Source organism: Pseudorca crassidens, chromosome 12, assembly GCF_039906515.1.
Source record: "Pseudorca crassidens isolate mPseCra1 chromosome 12, mPseCra1.hap1, whole genome shotgun sequence".
Taxonomy (NCBI): Eukaryota; Metazoa; Chordata; class Mammalia; order Artiodactyla; family Delphinidae; genus Pseudorca; species Pseudorca crassidens.
The window spans coordinates 75,055,120-75,073,408 of NC_090307.1; the positions used below are offsets into that span (position 1 = coordinate 75,055,120).

The 18,289-nt window shown below is 42.6% G+C and overlaps 1 protein-coding gene and 1 long non-coding RNA gene across 3 annotated transcripts in view; both read left to right on the forward strand.

Moving 5' to 3' along the window:
• Positions 1–700: 700 nt before the first annotated feature.
• Positions 701–18,289, forward strand: part of ANKRD13A (ankyrin repeat domain 13A) — a 39,713-nt gene continuing 22,124 nt past the window's right edge. For both annotated transcript variants that reach the window (XM_067700543.1, XM_067700544.1), the window contains exon 1: positions 701–1,091. In XM_067700543.1, the coding sequence (XP_067556644.1) occupies positions 996–1,091 (96 nt within the window). In that variant the 5' untranslated portion in view covers positions 701–995. The remainder of the gene's footprint in view (positions 1,092–18,289) is intronic.
• LOC137203769 (uncharacterized) lies at positions 1,136–4,291 on the forward strand. Its single transcript, XR_010933290.1, has 2 exons — positions 1,136–1,334; positions 4,049–4,291. It is a non-coding gene; the product is annotated as an uncharacterized lncRNA (long non-coding RNA).

Genomic DNA, 18,289 nt, shown 5'->3' on the forward strand with positions numbered 1-18,289 from the left:
GCATGTGGGATCTTCCCAGACCAGGTATTGAACTCGTGTCCTCTGCATTGGCAGGTGGATTCTTAACCACTGTGCCACCAGGGAAGCCCCGGAAAGCAACTTTTTAAAATTGTATAAAAAATCAAAATAAATAAAAGTAAAAAATAAATAAATTAAAAAGAATCAGAGCTACCAGAATAGCAAAAAAAAAAAAAAAATTACGTGGTTCAAAATGTGCCGAAGTTGAGAAATCCTGAGATAGAACCATCCTCTTATTGTGCAACTATTTAATGCCACTTCTCCAGAGTTTATAATTCCCCCTTGAAAATTGTTTGGTGCTGCCCACTTCCAAAATGGCTCCTGACCAATCGTGGAAGCATATGCCCAGGTCCAAAAAGGCTAGGGAGTCAGTAACTAGAATGGTTTGGTCCAGGCGCCTGTTGTCAACCCCGTGACCACAGAGCCGGTGGAATAGGCCCAGTTGTGGACCGAACCATATGAGAAAGCTGGAGCAGGGGGAAAAGGGGTGATTAAGGGTAGACCGAGTTTTCCATGTAGAGATTCTGGGCTAAAGAAGAGAGTTTTAACTCTGTTTTGGACATTACTGTGTTTCCAGATGTGGACTTCAGGTGGGTGGGGTTAGGCGGACCCCGGACCAGGTGGTTGTCCTCTTCTCCCCCCCGCCACGGCGCGCGGTGGTTCGCTCCCCGCACTTCCCTGTTTGGGGCAGTTCTGCCCGCAGAAGTCGGTTCGGGAGCTGTCAGCGCAGGCGGGAGCGCGGCGGGGCGCGGGGTGGGCGCGGCCGACCCCGTCCCCGACCCGGCCCGCGACCGCCGACCTCTCGCGCGTGCCCCTCACCTGGCTAGCTAGTCCCCCTTGCCTCGTACCGCGCCCCTTGCTCGCTCCCCTGGTTCTCTCGCTCGCCGGCCGCCGGGCGGGCGGGCGGGCGCCGGAGACCCTGCCGGTGCTGAGACTTGGCAAGCGGGCGGTGAGGGCCCGGCTGCGGCCTCCTCGCCATGTCCTCTGCCTGCGACGCTAGCGGCCACTTCCCTTTACACGTCCTGGTCTGGAACAACGACTACCGGCAGCTGGAGAAGGAGCTGCAGGGCCAGGTGAGGGGCGAGGCGGGGGTCCGCCCCCGGCGAGAGGAGGGGGGAGTCGGGGGTCGCATCGCCTCCCTGAGCCCATCTCCAGTCCTCTGCCCTCGGGGCCCCGCAGACCCCTTCCACTCTGCAGTCGTGGGACAATAATAATAATAATAACAACAACATGTATTGAGTGTTTAATGTGTTCCAGGCCCTGTGTCGAGGTTTTATATATGTTATCTTTCTCAGCCTTTCCAGCAACCCTAGGAGGTAGGTACTATCGTTAAATTTGACAGAGAAGGAAACTGAGGCTCTCAGAGGTTATGTGCCTTACACAAGGTCCCTCACCTAATAAATACCAAATCAGGATTTTTAACTCTGGCCAGCTGGCTCCAGAGCGCACCGTCTTAACCAATTAGGCCTGCCTCTCCCCAAAATGTATGAGCAACACACACCTCTCACCCCACCCATACGTTTTGTAAGGAAGGGCTTGGTTGGGTTTGGAGTCCAGGTTCTAACTTGCCCTGTGACCTTGGGCAAGGCATTTTCCTTTTCTGGCCCACGTCCACTTATTTGTAGAATGAGGGTGTTGATACCCCTGTGGGCAAATCTTGTACTTGACTATTATCAATAGGTCAAGTTTGAGAATCACTGGTGCACAGCATCCTTAAAATCACTTTCTGTTTTAAAGTGCTTTGATTCCTTACCTTTTATTTATTCCCATCTGTATAAGCAGTGGTTCTCAGTTGGAAGTGATTTCATCCCTCATCCCACACATCAAGTAATTAATGGGGACATTTTTGGTTGTTACAAGTGGGGAGTGGGTGTTACTGGAATCTAATGGGTAGAGGCCAGGGAAGCTGCTCAATATCCTATAATGCACAAATGCGTAAGACACCCCCCTCCCCAACTAAGATTTATCTGTCCCAAAATGTCAGTAGCATTTTGCTTGAGAAACCCTGCCTTAAAGGCATCCCAGCAATTCTGGGAGGTATTGGTATCCTCAAGTTACAAACTAACAGACTTAGCAGTTAGGATGAGGATTTGTAATTATTTGGTATAATTGTTCTGGTTGACTTCATTTTATCCAGTGTGCTAAAGTTCTGGTGTTTGAATGGCTCCAATTTGATGCTGTAATTGTCAAGAAATTTTAGAGGAAAAGGGGCATTGGTTTTCTTATGGTTGGCAAAAATTGAGCAAGGTCAGCATCCCCCCATGTGATGAATGGTTACTGCTAAGTGTGTTCTTGTACCTTGACGTCTCCCTTTTAAGTCTGTTGAGCACCCACTGGAAGTCAAAAGTTGCTCTTTTTTCATTTAAATTCTCTATCCCGACAGAATAAACTTTCGTTGTAAGCGTCATTGCTGTTAATTAGATGATGCCCCCAGAGTAGATGATTCACCATTAGGCATTGCGGTATACCTGAAGATTTAATTCCCTTTCTCTTACTAAACGTGGCTCAGAGAGAATCCTCCATGATTTTGCTCTCAGATTTCAGTCTCACCTTGGACACTTTAAAAATGACCGGACAGTCTTGTTTTTAGTTCTGCTGCGTTTTGCTTCTGCACTTCCTCGGTATCGGGGCCGCCCAGCTTCTTACGAAATATTGAGATAAAGTACAAGGAAAGTCACAAAACTAAAATCCTATTCGATAGAGAGGGTCATCATTGTCCTTAAACCACACACACGTTCAATACTGATTTCTGAAAGCAGCAGGCTTTCTGTTCATTGGAGTGAGGAAAAGAGTTTAAATGAAGTGCAGTCTTTCTTTATAGAAAAACTTGTTCGATAAGACCAAGTCTTGGTTTATAATCTACAATGTGGCATGGTTGAATTATTTCTTTTTCCTGCAAGGTGTGATAGACATGTTCATCGAAAGTTCGCTGTGCCTCTTACCTTGAAAAACGTTAAGGACATTCGCGATTAGAGAATTATAAGTTTGCAGCAGGTTGTCCCGGAGTAAATTGATCCTTAATGCCTTTGACTGGCAAGGAGGTCAGGAGAGAATATTCATCTTTGCTAATTATTTGGTTTTGGCTTTGTTATTGGTTATCACTGTAGATCATTCCACAGGATCCTGTTTTCTCTGGGGAAGGGATAGTTGAAGTGTATTCAGAAAGAACATCTTGACTGTGGAAGCTTGATTGTCGTGAGCACGCAATCCAGTTTCGATCCTGAAACTTGGCCGTTGAAGGGGTGGACACGGGGCTGGCTTCAAGGGTGTGCGACCTGGCAGTTGCACAGGGCCTTGTGCTCAGAAGTGGCTGGTGCTTGGTGGTTTTTTTTTGGCTGTGCTGTGCGGCATGCGGGATCTTAGTTCTCCGACCAGGGATCGAACCCGTGCCCCCTGCAGTGGAAGCGTGGAGTCTTAACCACTGGACCACTTAACCACTGGACCAGGCAGGGAAGTCCCTCGTGCTTGGTTTAATGCTCTGCAGTTATCGTCTTGAAGTTCTAAATTTTTTTTTTTTGATTAAGGGGCCTTGCATTTTGATTTTTCTCTGGGTCCTGCAAATTATGTAACTGCTTCAGGGTCAAGAAGTTGATAATTGATGTCATTAAAGTACAAGGCAGGGAATATTTTGCTGCTTTCATATTTATCGAGATCCTCTGTTAATTACAAAACAGTTGCCTACACCTGTGCCTTGGAGGCAGTTATGTTAATGGCCAGTGCTATCGCAGGTTAGGTTGTGAGCTTGGGTGCCTAATTTACCCTTGCCGAATCGGTTCATCACCTGTCAAAACACGGTATTTTGCTGTTTTGCCAGGCACCGTGCTGAAATGTTTTATGTGAAGTTTTAGATTTAATTCTCACATCAGTCCCCTGGGGTGAGTGCTATTGTGATTCCTATTTCACAGGTGAGGAAACGGAGGTGGAGAGGTCCAGTCACCTGCTTACCCAGTAGTTGAACTAGGATGTCAACCCAGAAAGTCACAGTCTGCTTAGTCCTGTATTCTTAACCCTTCCGCTTTACTTCTTTCAGTGAAAGTGCCTCCATTTCAGGATTCTGGAGAATGAAGCAGAGAACAGATCAGAAAGCAAAGGCACTTAGTAAATGGGAGCAGTACATTTACCATACTTGCTGCTGCTATCGTTATAATCATCCTGGGAATGTGGCTTCTTTTATGTATGTTCCAATTTTTCTACAAAGAACACGTATTGGTTGCATAATTAAAAACAAAAAAATTCTTATCACCCCAGCAATAAAACCAGCTGTTTCACTTGAGGCTTTGTTTGCCCGTAATTTTCTGCTGTCCGTTCCTTCATTCCTTCCATCCCACGAGTGAGACATGAAGCAGGCACACTGGTAGCTATAAGAATTTTATTTTGTTCTAGGAACAGTGGCACAGAAAGAATCAAGTTTATCCAGATGAAGAGGATAAGCACGTGTTTCTGAGTGTGAGTGAGTCAGCCCCAGTGCCACCGTCTTGCTAATAGCTGGAGTTCACTGCTTGTGTAACTTTGCCAGTGATGAGATTGTTTCACGCTTTCAACGTTTACTCAGCAGAGGCACTTTATTAAGTGCCTCTTAACCCATCAGCTCTACTGCCTTTAATATTCAGCGGGGCCTTGAAGTTGATTGGTGCAGTTGAAATGATTTGTGTTATGGTTATGTCATTTGTCACTTAGCCAGAGAGGTCTGTTAAACATCTTTTGGCCTTCCTGCTGATGCTGGAAGAATGAAGGAAAATTTACAGGGACAAATGCAAAGGTCAGTCAGTGCACCTTAGCAGGGGAGAGAAAGCCCTGGGATCGAGTGGAGTGGAGGGTGGCAGATGATGCCTGACTCCAGGGCCAGCCCCCTGTTAGGGAGCCAGCAGTGAAAGCACAAAACCTGGGCAAGAGGAAGAGGATGTTCTACGCAGCTGCAGTGCCCGGAGCCTGACCAGGGAACCACCCCGGGGTTCTCATCCCAGCCAGGGGCTAGGCTGGGTGAGGCCACTGGGCACACGTTCAAGCCAGTGCCTGTTGGCTAGAGGCCCGCTGTGAGCCAGAGCCTTGCATCCAAGGGGAAGAGCCTGGAGCCTCCTCTCAGCTGCTCCTCCTCAGCCCTCAGAGGCTCAGGCTCACCTTAGGAACCAGGCTTGTATGGCTTCCTGACCCCGACCCCTGACTCGGAGTGGGAGAACCAGCTCAGGCCATAGCTGCAGAGGACCAAGGCGGTCTGAGGGTGCACAGGAATGAGGGTGGTTGACTCTCTCAAGCGAATGGAGGGCTGCTTAGCAGCCTCTTACCTGAGGCCTCCCCAGGAGGCCCCTGTGAGAGTTTCTGAAGCTCTGGCTGTGCGCTAGGGACCAAGGCTCAGAGGGGTTGAGTAATCCACCCAAGGCTAGTGAGGGGTCCGGAAGTGGGCCCAGTTGTCTGGCTCTGCAGCCTGCACTCAGCTGCGCCTTGACTGCGGCTGGAGAACAGCGGGCAGGCAAAGAGGGCTTGGACAAGAAAAGTCAGTGGGCTTACATTATCACATAAGGAGACGTGTAGAAATCTCATTCCTTTTCTTCTTTTGGGGCACGATGATAGTTAAGAGGGTGGGGATTTTTAATTTGGTACGGCTCATGACTGAAGAAACTTAAAGGAAAAACTTGCATGGTCAACTTCGACAGTGAATTCCAGTTAAATTCTGAAAGCTCTTGCTCACTAAACTAACGTCATTAGTTGAAGACCCTAAGCTCCACTATTAACTGTAAGGAAATTTGAACAAATCCCTTTTAGGGAGAAAGTGACGGCTTGTATGAAACTATGTAATGTAGGTGTATGATAATAAGTGCTGGCTCTTCGAAGTGCTTTCTGTGTGGGTTAGGCTTGTGCCTTTGCCCTTGTAAGAACTTTGTAAGGTAGGTGGGGTTTTATTGTTTTTTTTTTAATCCTGTTTTACAAGGGAGCAAACTGAAGCTCAAGAGAAATTAAGCAACTCGTCAAACAGCATATAGATAGAGAGTAGATAGATTAGTTTTATGTCTTACATAAAACACATATGTTGGTTTTCAAACATCTTTATTGAGATATAATTCACTTATGCAATTCACTCATTAAAGTATATTATTCACTGTTTTTTAGTATATTCAGAGTTGTGTGACTGTCACCACTATCACATTCCAGAACATTTTCATCACCCCAAAAGGAAACCCCACACCCATTAGCTGTCATTTCCTATTTCCCCCCAACACCTTCAGCCCCAGACAACCATTAAGCTGCTTGCTATCTGTACAGATTTGCTTATTCTGGACATTTCATGTAAATGCAGTCATACAATATGTGGCCTTTTGTGTTTGGCTTCTTTAACCTAACATGATGTTTTCAAGGTTCATCCATGTTGTGGAGGTATTAGTACTTCATTCCTTTTAATGGCTGAATAATATTCCATTGTATGTATAGAGTACATTTTGTTTATTCATTTGCCAGTTGATGGACATTTGTTTTTTCCCACCTTTCGGCCATTATGAATAATGCTGCTATGCATATCTGTGTGCAAGTTTTTGTGTGGTTGTATGTTTTTATTTTTTTTGGGTAAACACCTGCAAGTGGAATTGCTGGGTCTTATAGTAATTCTATGTTTAACTTTTGGAGGAACTGCCAACTCTTTTTCAAATTGACTGCACCATTTTACATTCCCACCAGCAGTGTATGAGGCTTCTAGTTTCTCCACATCCTTGTCAACACTTGTTATTGTCTGTCTTTTTGATTGTAGCCATCCTAATGGGGGTGAGGTATTATCACTTTGTGGTCTTGTGTTGCATTACCCTAATGATTAGTTATGTTGAGCATCTTTCATGTGCTTATTGGGCATTGGCATATCTTCTTTGAAGAAATGTCTATTTAAATCCTTTGCCCATTTTAAAACTGGATTATTTGTCTTTTTAGTCTTGAGTAGTTAGAGTTCTTCATATTTTCCGGATACTAGCCCCTTATTAAGCATATGACTTGCAAATATTTTCTTCCATTCTTTAGGTTGTCTTTTTACTTTCTTTATGTCATTTGAAGTACAGCAGTTTTCAGTTTAGATGGAGTGTAGTTTATCTGCATTTTCTTTTGTCTCTTATGCATTTGGTGTTGTATCTGAGAAGGTTTTGGTTAACGCAAGTTCACAAAGATATAATCCTATGTTTTCTCCTAAGAGTTTTAGTGTTTTAGCTCTTACATTTAGGTTTTTGATCAACTTTGAGCTAATTTTTGCATATGGTATATACAGTACTTCATTCTTTTGCATGTGGATATCTAGTTGTTCAAGTACCATTTGTTGAAAAGATTATTCTTTCCCCATTGAGTTATTTTGGTGCGCTTGTTGAAAATCAATTGACCATAAATGTATAAGTTTATTTCTGGACTCTAGATTGTATTCCATTGATTTATATGTCTGTCCTTTTGCCAGTACCACACTGTCTTGATTGCTGTAGCTTTGTGTAGTAAGTTTTGAAATTGGGAAGTGTGAATCCTCAAATTCTACTCTTTGTTTCAAGATGGTTTTGGCTATTCTGGGTTCCTTGCATTTCCTATGAATCTTAGTATAAGCTTGTTCGTTTCTGCAGAAAGTCAGCTGGAATTTTGATAGAGATTGCATTGACTCTGTAGCTCAGTTTAGGGAGTTTTGACATGTTAAAATATTAAGTCTTCTGAACCATGAACATGGGATGCTTTTCCATTTATTTAGATCTTAATTTCTTTCAACAATGCTTTATGGTTTTCAGAGTATAAGGTTTATACTTCTTTTTTTGCTTATTCCCAAATGTTTTATTCTTTTCAATGCTGTTGTAAAAGGAATTTAAAAAAAAGTAATTAATTAATTCATTCATTTTTGGCTGCATTTGGTCTTCGTTGCTGCATGCAGTCTTTCTCTAGTTGCAGCGAGCGGGGGCTACTCTTTGTTGCAGTGTGCAGGCTTCTCATTGCAGTGGCTTCTCTTGTTGCAGAGCATGGGCTCTAAGCGCGCAGGCTCAGTAGTTGTGGCCCACTGGGTTAGTTGCTCTGCGGCATGTGGGATCTTCCCGGATGAAGGCTCGAACCCGTGTCTCCTGCATTGGCAGGTGGATTCTTAACCACTGCACCACCAGGAAAGCCCTGTAAAAGGAATTTTTAAAGTTTCATTTTTGAGTTGCTACGAGTGTATAGATATACAATTGATTTTTCTGTATTGCTCTCGTATCCTGCAGCCTTGCAGAAATCATTAGTTCTAATAGTTTTTAAGTAGATTTCTTAGGATTTTCTATATATGAGATCATGTTGTCTGTGAGTAGAGATAGTTTTATGTCTTCCTTTCCAACCTGGATGCCTTTTATTTATTTTTCTTGCCTTATTGCCTTGGTTAGAACCTCTAGTACAATGCTGAATAGAAGTGATGAAAGAGAACATTCTTGTCTTGTTCCTATCTTAGGAGGAAAGCATCCAGTCCTTCACCATTAAATATGATATTAGCTGTGGGGTTTTCACAGGCGGATGCTGTTTGAGGAAGTTCCCTTCCATTCCTAGTTTGTTGAGTGTTTTTTTATCATGAAGGGGTGTGGGATTTTGTGAAATGCTTTTTCTGCATTGTCTTAGTCCATTTGAGCTGCGGTAACAAATATCATAGAGTGGATAGTTTATAAACAATAGAAATTTATTTCTTATAGTTCTGGAGCCTTGAAGTCCAAGATCATGGTGCCAGCAGGTTTGGTGTGGTGGCTGCTGAGGGCTCTCCTCCTGGTTCATAGCAGGTGCATTCTCACTGTGTCCTAACATGGTAGAAGGTGGTTAGCAAGCTCTCTGGAGCCTCTTTTATAAAGGCACTAATTCCGTTCATGAGGGCTTCACTCTCATGATCTAAGCACTTCCCAAAGGCCCCACTTCCTAATACCATCATCTTTAGAGGTTAAGATTTCAACATACAAAGTTTGGGTGGACACTTCGCCTTCAGACCACAGCATGCATTTATCGAGATGGTCATGTGTTTTTTATTTTATTTTATTCTATTGATATGCTGTGTTACATTAATTGATTGTCAGATGTTAAGCCACCCTTGGCATTTGTGGGGTAAACTCACTTGGTCATGGTGTACAATAGCCCTTTTTATATGTTGCTGAATTTACTTTGCTAGAATATTGTTGAGGATTTTTGTACCTGTATTCACAAGAGATACTGGTCTGTGGTTTTCTTTTTGGTGACTTGTTCATCATCAGGATAATACTGGGCTTATAAAATGAATTGGGAAGTTTTCCTTCCTCTTCTGTTTTTTTGGGTTTGTGAAGAATTGGTATTAATTTATTGAACGTTTGGTAGAATTCACCAGTGAAGCCATCTAGGCCTGAGGTTTTTATCCTGGGAAGTTTTAAAATTACTGATTCAATCTCTTTTCTTGTTATAAATTTTTTTCAGGTTTTCTATTTTTTCCTAAGTCAGTTTTGCTAGTTTGTGGCTGTCTAGGAGTACGTGCATTTCATCTAAATTCTAATTTGTTGGCATACGGTTGTTCATAGCATTCATTTACAATACTTCTAATTTCTGTAGAGATGTTAGTAATATCCTCTTTTACATTCCTGATTTTGGTAACTTTAGTCTTCTCTCTCTTTTTTTTCCTTCGTCAGTCTAGCTGAAATTTTGTCAATTTTGTTGATATTTTCCAAGAGCCAACTTTTGGTTTTGTTGATTTTTCTCTATTGATTTTCTATCCTTTTTTTCCACTCTAATTGTTATTCATCCATTGTTTTAAATCACACTGTCACCGTAATATATTATATTATTCTTCCTTCCTTCTCTCCTTTCAAATGAGGAGAGGCACAGGAGGCTCTGAACAGTTAGCCATGCAAAGTGTGCAGCTATGTGGCTCCGACATACAGTTTTCCCTGTGGTCCAAAACAGAAAAATGTCAACAAAATATATTTGGCTTTCATTTTATACATGGTATCTTAATGGTTGCCCAGGAGCTTAGTCCGAGATGTTAGTTTTGTTCTGGGGTATGAATTAAAGTAAGTAGAGTTTCCCCTTTTGTGTGGTAAATATTGTTAAGCATCTCCTATGTCGGGCAGTATGCTAACCCTAGCACCTTTCATGTAGTACATTGAACTTGTTGAGTAAGAAAACAGTATCTGGGGCTTCCCTGGTGGCGCAGTGGTTGAGAGTCCGCCTAACGATGCCAGGGACACAGGTTCATGCCCCGGTCCGGGAAGATCCCACATGCCGCGGAGCGGCTAGGCCCGTGAGCCATGGCCGCTGAGCCTGCGCGTCCGGAGCCTGTGCTCCGCAGCGGGAGAGGCCACAACAGTGAGAGGCCCGCGTACCGCAAAAAAAAAAGAAAAAGAAAACAGTATCTGTAAGAGACATGAAAGAAAATAATGAATTTGCTAATTATTTCTTTCCTAATAAACTTCAGCTTAGTTAATAGTTTAAAGCCATATTACTTTTTTTAAAGAACGATGATTTAATGCAAATTAGAGTCTACGGTGGCAGAAGCTAAGAAATAGGAGACTCGGATCCTGCCCTTTGGACGCTTTGGTGAGATAGACAGGCCGTCCCCTTGGGAAAAGTCAGGGACTCCCAGGAGGTGGTGTGGGCCCCGTTCCAGGATACTTGTTGGCATTTCAGCACCTGAGAGAACGCTGAGGCCTGGGGTTGGTCCAGGAGGACGCATGCTTCACTTAGCAGAATGTCTTCGACCACTTCTATTTTTCCTCAGTAGCAGTTCCTGTCTTCACTCCACAATAGCCACGATACAATTAGCAAAACAGGGAAGCTCAGTAGCTGTTGGATAGTAGCTGCTTACCCACAGTCCGGCTTACCTTCCTTTCCTGTGGCTGATAGTGGCTTGTTCTGGATATCTCTGGAGGCTGCACAACAACTAGCATCTCAAATCAACATAAAGCACATTTTCTCAGCAGTATCATGGCACGTAAAACTTTTTATATTCCAAAAGCCCCATGGCAGTTTCTTGTGTCCTTGGAAGAACATCCAGAGCCGTCTTTGGAAGGCAGCAGCCAGTTGTTCAGACTGAGCTCTGGAGACCCAGCGCAGGTGCCGGGAGGAGGGCCAAAATAGGAATGAAGAGTCAAAGCCAAATGGACATTTATCTGCAAATATGTCCACACACATGCCTGGTGGATCATGCTGGTTGTCTGTGGAACCCGTGGGTGCTGCTACTTCAGGGCACTCAACACGCAATAATGAGAGTGGTGTTTTGATGGGAATCCAGCTAGAGAATGTAATTTTATTCTAACTCAAATTATCTTTTGTACTTTCGGTTTTTTTTGTTGTTGTTGTTGTTTTTTGCGGTACGCGGGCCTCTCACTGTTGTGGCCTCTCCCGTTGCGGAGCACAGGCTCCGGACGCGCAGACTCAGTGGCCATGGCTCACGGGCCCAGCCGCGCCGCGGCATGTGGGATCTTCCCGGACCAGGGCACGAACCCGTGTCCCCTGCATCGGCAGGCGGACTCTCAACCACTGCGCCACCAGGGAAGCCCTGTACTTTCGGTTTTGATTAAAGTCCTGCACTTCCTGTTCTTGACTTGAATGCTGAGATGTGCTGGAGAAATCCCCCATGTTCCGCATCATAGGGTGGTTGCATTTCCATGAAAGCCCTTAGCCTTATTTAGACTTAATTTGAGTGCTGTTGTGTTCAGTGCCATTCGTGCTTAAGGTTGTGTTCAGTGATCTGAGGCCTATAGCCAGTGTTTATGAGGCACTTAACTTTATAGAAAAAGGAACTTAGTAACTGTCATCTTTATGTATAGCTCCCAGAGTCATGTTTCAGTCTTGCACTTGCAAGCATTCATTTTCCCATATAGTGCTGTCATGATGTGCAAATACTATTTTTAAATTTTTTTTGAAGTTTATTTATTTTTTCATATAGCAGGTTATTATTATCTATTTTATACATATTAGTGTATATATGGCAGTCCCAATCTCCCAACTCATCCCACCACCACCACCATCCCCCTGCCATTTTCTCTCCTTGGTGTCCATACGTTTGTTCTCTACATCTGTGTCACTATTTCTGCCCTGCAAACTGGTTCATCTGTACCATTCTTCTAGGTTCCACATATATGCGTTAATATACGATATTTGTTTTTCTCTTTCTGACTTACTTCACTCTGTATGACAGTCTCTAGATCCATCCATGTCTCTACAAATGACCCAGTTTCGTTCCTTTTTATGGCTGAGTAATATTCCATTGTATATATGTACCACATCTTCTTTATTCATTCCTTTGTTGATGGGCATTTAGGTTGCTGCCATGACCTGGTTATTGTAAATAGTGCTGCAGTGAACATTGGCGTGCATGTGTCTTTTTGAATTATGGTTTTCTCTGGGTATATGCCCAGTAGTGGGATTGCTGGGTCATATGGTAATTCTATTTTTAGTTTTTTAAGGAACCTCCGTACTGTTCTCCATAGTGGCTGTATCAATTTACATTTCCACCAACAGTGCAAGAGGGATCCCTTTTCTCCACACCCTCCCCAGCATTTGTTGTTTGTAGATTTTCTGATGATGCCCATTCTAACTGGTGTGAGGTGATACCTCATTGTAGTTTTGATTTGCATTTCTCTAATAATTAGTGATGTTGAGCAGCTTTTCACGTGCTTCTTGATCATCTGTATGTCTTCTTTGGAGAGATGTCTATTTTGGTCTTCTGCCCATTTTTTTCCCTAATTATTATTTACTTTATTTATTTATTTTTGGCTGCGTTGGGTCTTTGTTGCTGTGCGCAGTCTTTCTCTAGTTGCAGTGAGCGGGGGCTACTCTTCGTTGCAGTGTACGGGCTTCTCATTACGATGGCTTCTCTTGTTGCAGAGCATGGGCTCCGGGTGCCCAGGCTTCAGGAGTCGTGGCTCACTGGCTCTGGAGCACAGGCTCAGTAGTTGTGGTGCGTGGGCTTAGTTACGCCATGGCATATGGGATCTTCCTGGACCAGGGCTTGAACCTGTGTCCCCTGCATTGGCAGGCACATTCTTAACCACTGGGCCACCAAGGAAGCTTCCCTTGCCCATTTTTGATTGGGTTGTTTATTTTTTTTAATATTGAGCTGCATGAGCTGTTTATATATTTTGGAAATTAATCCTTTGTTGATTCATTGGCAAATATTTTCTCCCATTTTGAGAGTTGTCTTTTTGTCTTGTTTGTAGTTTCCTTTGCTTTGCAAAAGCTTTTAAATTTCGTTAGGTCCCATTTGTTTATTTTTGTTTTTATTTCCATTACTCTAGGAGGTGGATCAAAAAAAACCTTGCTGTGATTTATGTCAAAGAGTGTTCTTCCTATGTTTTCCTCTAAGAGTTTTATAGTGTCTGCTCTTACATTTAGGTCTCTAATCCATTTTGTGTATGGATTTTGTGTTTATTTTTGTGTATGGTGTTAGGGAGTGTTCTAATTTCATTCTTTTACATGTAGCTGTCTAGTTTTCCCAGCACCACTTACTGAAGAGACTGTCTTTTCTCCATTGTATATCCTTGTCTCCTTTGTCATAGATTAGTTGACCATAGGTGCGTGGGTTTATCTCGGCTTTCTATCCTGTTCCATTGATCTGTATTTCTGTTTTTGTGCCAGTACCATATTGTCTTGATTACTGTAGCTTTGTAGTATAGTCTGAGGTCAGGGAGTCTGATTCCTCCAGCTCCATTTTTTTCCATCAAGACTGCTTTGGCTATTCGGGGTCTTTTGTGTCTCTATACAAATTTTAAGATTTTTTGTTCTAGCTCTGTAAAAAATGCCACTGGTAATTTGATAGGGATTGCATTGAATCTGTAGATTGCTTTGGGTAGTTTAGTCATTTTCACAATATTGATTCTTGCAATCCAAGAACGTGGTATATCTCTCCATCTGTTTGTGTCATCTGTGATTTCTTTCATCAGTGTTTTATAGTTTTCTGAGTAAAGATTTTCTTATTTATTTATTTATGGCTGCGTTGGGTCTTCATTGCTGCGCGTGGGCTTTCTTTAGTTGCATCGAGCAGGGGCTACTCTTCGTTGTGGTGTGCAGGCTTCTCATTGTGGCGGCTTCTCTTGTTGCGGAGCATGGGCTCTAGGCGTGTGGGCTTCAGTAGTTGTGGCACGCGGGCTCAGTAGTTGTGGCACGCAGGCTCTAGAGTGCAGGCTCAGTAGTTGTGGCGTACGGGCTTAGTTGCTCTGCAGCATGTGGGATCTTCCCGGACCAGGGTTTCAACCTGTGTCCCCTGCATTGGGAGGTGGATTCTTAATCACTGTGCCACCAGGGAAGCCCTGAGTACAGGTCTTTTACCTCCTTAGGTAGGTTTATTCCTAGGTTTTTTTTTTTTTTTTGCAGTACGCGGGCCTCTCACTGTTGTGGCATCTCCTGTTATGGAGCACAGGCTCCGGACGCGCAGGCTCAGCGGCCATGGCTCATGGGCCCAGCCGCTCCGCGGCATGTGGGGTCTTCCCGGACCGGGGCACAAACCCGTGTCCCCTGCATCGGCAGGTGGACTCTCAACCACTGCACCACCAGGGAAGCCCTATTCCTAGGTATTTTAGTCTTTTTGTTGCAATGGTGAATGGGATTGTTTCCTTAATTTCTCTTTCTGACCTTTCATTGTTAGTATATAGGAATGAAAGAGATTTCTGTGCATTAATTTTGTATCCTGCAACTTTACCAAATTCATTGATTAGCCTAGTAGTTTTCTGGTTGCATCTTTATGATTCTCTATGTATAGTATCATGTCATCTGCAAACAGTGACAGTTTTACTTCTTCTTTTCCAATTTGTATTCCTTTTGTTTCTTTTTCTTCTCTGATTGCCATGGCTAGGATTTCCCAAACTATGTTGAATAATAGTGGTGAGAGTGGACATCCTTGTCTTGTTCCTGATCTTAGAGGAAATGCTTTCAGTTTTTCACCATTGAGAATGATGTTTACTGTGGGTTTGTCATATATGGCCTTTATTATGTTGAGGTAGGTTCCCTCTATGCCCACTTTCTGGAGAGTTTTTATCATAAATGGGTACTGAATTTTGGGGAAAGCTTTTTCTGCATCTAGAGAGATGATCATATGGTTTTTCTTCTTCACTTTGTTAATATGGTGTGTCACATTGATTGATTTGCATATATTGAAGAATCCTTGTATCCCTGGGATAAATCCCACTTGATCATTGTGTATGATCCTTTTAATGTGTTGTTGGATTTTGTTTGCTAGTATTTTGTTGAGGATTTTTGCATCTATGTTCATCAGTGATATTGGTCTGTAATTTTCTTTTTTTGTAGTATCTTTGGTTTTGGTATCAGGGTGATGGTGGCCTCATAGAATGGGTTTGGGAGTGTTCCTTCCTCTGCAGTTTTTTGGAAGAGTTTGAGAAGGATGGGTGTTAACTCGTCTCTAAATGTTTGACAGAATTCACCTGTGAAGCCATCTGGTCCTGGACTTTTGTTTGTTGGAAGATTTTTGATCACAGTTTCAATTTCATTCCTTGTGATTGGTCTGTTCATATTTTCTGTTTCTTCCTGGTTCAGTCTTGGAAGGTTATACCTTTCTAAGAATTTGTCCATTTCTTCCAGGTTGTCCATTTTATTGGCATAGAGTTGCTTGTAGTAATCTCTCATGATCTTTTGTATTTCTGCAGTGTCTGTTGTAACTTCTCCTTTTTCATTTCTTACTTTATTGATATGAGTTCTCTCCCTCTTTTTCTTGATGAACCTGGCTAAAGGTTTATCAATTTTGTTTATCTTCTCAAAGAACCAGCTTTTAGTTTTATTGATATTTGCTGTTGTTTTCTTTGTTTGTATTTCATTTATTTCTGCTGTGATCTTTATGATTTCTTTCCTTCTGCTAACTTTGGGTTTTGTTTGTTCTTCTTTCTCTAGTTCCTTTAGGTGTAAGTTTAGATTGTTATTTGAGATTTTTCTTGTTTCTTCAGGTAGGCTTGTATTGCTATAAACTTCCCTCTTAGAACTGCTTTTGTTGCATCCCACAGGTTTTGGATCATGGTGTTTTTGTTGTAATTTGTCTCTAGGTATTTTTTTATTTCCTCTTTGATTTCTTCAGTGATCTCTTGGTTATTTAGTAATGTATTGTTTAGCCTCCATGTGTTTGTGTTTTTTACATTTTTTTCCCTGTGATGGATTTTAATCTCATAGCATTGTGGTCGGAAAAGATGCTTGATATGCTTTCAATTTTCTTAAATTTACCGAGGCTTGATTTGTGACCCGAAATGTGATCCTGGAGAATGTTCTGTGCGCACTTGAGAAGAAAGTGTAATTTGTTGTTTTGGGGTGGAATTTCCTATAAATATCAATTAAATCTATCTGGTCTGTTGTGTCATTTAAAGCTTGTGTTTCTTTATTAATTTTCTGTCTGTATGATCTGTCCATTGGTGTAAGTGAGGTGTTAAAGTTCCCCACTATTATTGTGTTACTGTCAGTTTCCTCTTTTATAGCTGTTAGTTGCCTGATGTATTGAGGTGCTCCTGTGTTGGGTGCATATATATTTATAATTGTTATATCTTCTTGGATTGATCCCTGATCATTATGTAGTGTCCTTCCTTGTCTCTTGTAACATTCTTTATTTTAAAGTTTTATTTTATCTGATACGAGTATTGCTACTCCAGCTTTCTTTTGATTTCCATTTGCATGGAATATGTTTTTCCATCCTCTCACTTTCAGTCTGTATGTGTCCCTAGGTCTGAAGTGGGTCTCTTGTAGACAGCATATATGTGGGTCTTGTTTTTGTATCCATTCAGTAAGCCTGTGTCTTTTGGTTGGAGCATTTAATCCATTCACGTTTAAGGTAATTATCAATTTGTATATTCCTGTTACCATTTTCTGAATTGTTTTGGTTTGTTTTTGTAGGTCCTTTTCCTTTCTTGTGTTTCCCACTTAGAGAAGTTCCTTTAGCATTTGCTGTAGAGCTGGTTTGGTGGTGCTGAATTCTCTTAGCTTTTGCTTGTCTGTAAGGCTTTTGATTTCTCTGTTGAATCTGAATGAGATCCTTGCCGGCTAGAGTAATCTTGGTTGTAGGTTCTTCCCTTTCATCACTTTAAATATATCATGCCACTCCCTTCTGGCTTGTAGCGTTTCTGCTGAGAAATCAGCTGTTAACCTTATGGGAGTTCCCTTGTTTGTTATTTGTCATTTTTCCCTTGTTGCTTTCAATAATTTTCTTTGTCTTTAATTTTTGTCAATTTGATTACTATGTGTCTCAGCGTGTCTCTCCTTGGGTTTATCCTTTATGGGACTCTCTGCGCTTCCTGGACTTGGGTGGCTATTTCCTCTCCCATGTTAGGGAAGTTTTCGACTATAATCTCTTCAAATATTTTCTCGGGTCCTTTCTCTCTCACTTCTCCTCCTGGGACCCCTATAATGTGAATGTTGTTGCATTTAATGTTGTCCCAGAGGTCTCTTAGGCTGTCTTCATTTCTTTTCAATCTTTTTTCTTCATTCTGTTCTGCGGCAGTGAATTCCACCATTCTGTCTTCCAGGTCACTTATCCGTTCTTCTGCCTCATTTATTCTGCTATTGATTCCTTCTGGCGTATTTTTCATTTCAGTTATTGGATTGTTCATCTCTGTTTGTTTGTTCTTTAGTGTTTGTTCTTTAATTCTTCTAGGTCTTTGTTAAACATTTCTTGCATCTTCTCGATCTTTGCCTCCATTCTTTTTCCAAGGTCCTGGATCATCTTCACTAGCATTATTCTGAGTTCTTTCTCTGGAAGGTTGCCTATCTCCACTTCATTTAGTTGTTTTTCTGGGGTTTTATCTTGTTCCTTCATATGGTACAAAGTCCTCTGCCTTTTCATTTTGTCTGTCTTTCTGTGAATGTGGTTTTCCTTCCACAGGCTGCAGAATTGTAGTTCTTCTTGCTTCTGCTGTCTGCCCTCTGGTGGATGAGGCTATCTAAGAGGCTTGTACAAGCTTCCTGATCAGAGGGACTGGTGGTGGGTGGAGCTGGTTGTTGCCCTTGTGGGCAGAGCTCAGTAAAACTTTAATCTGCTTGTCTGCTGATGGGTGGGGCTGAGTTCCCTCCTGTTGGTTGTTTGGCCTGAGGCAACCCAGCACTGGAGCCTACTGGGCTCTTTGCTGGGGCTAATGGTGGACTCTGGGAGGGCTCACGCCAAGGAGTACTTCCCAGAACTTTTGCTGCCAGTGTCCTTGTCCCCATGGTGAGCCACAGCCACCTCTGTCCCGCCTCTGCAGGAGACCCTCCAACACTAGCAGGTAGGTCTGATTTAGTCTCCTATGGGGTCAGTGCTCCTTCCTCTAGGTCCCACTGCTCACACTACTTTGTATGTGCCCTCCAAGAGTGGAGTCTCTGTTTCCTCCAGTCC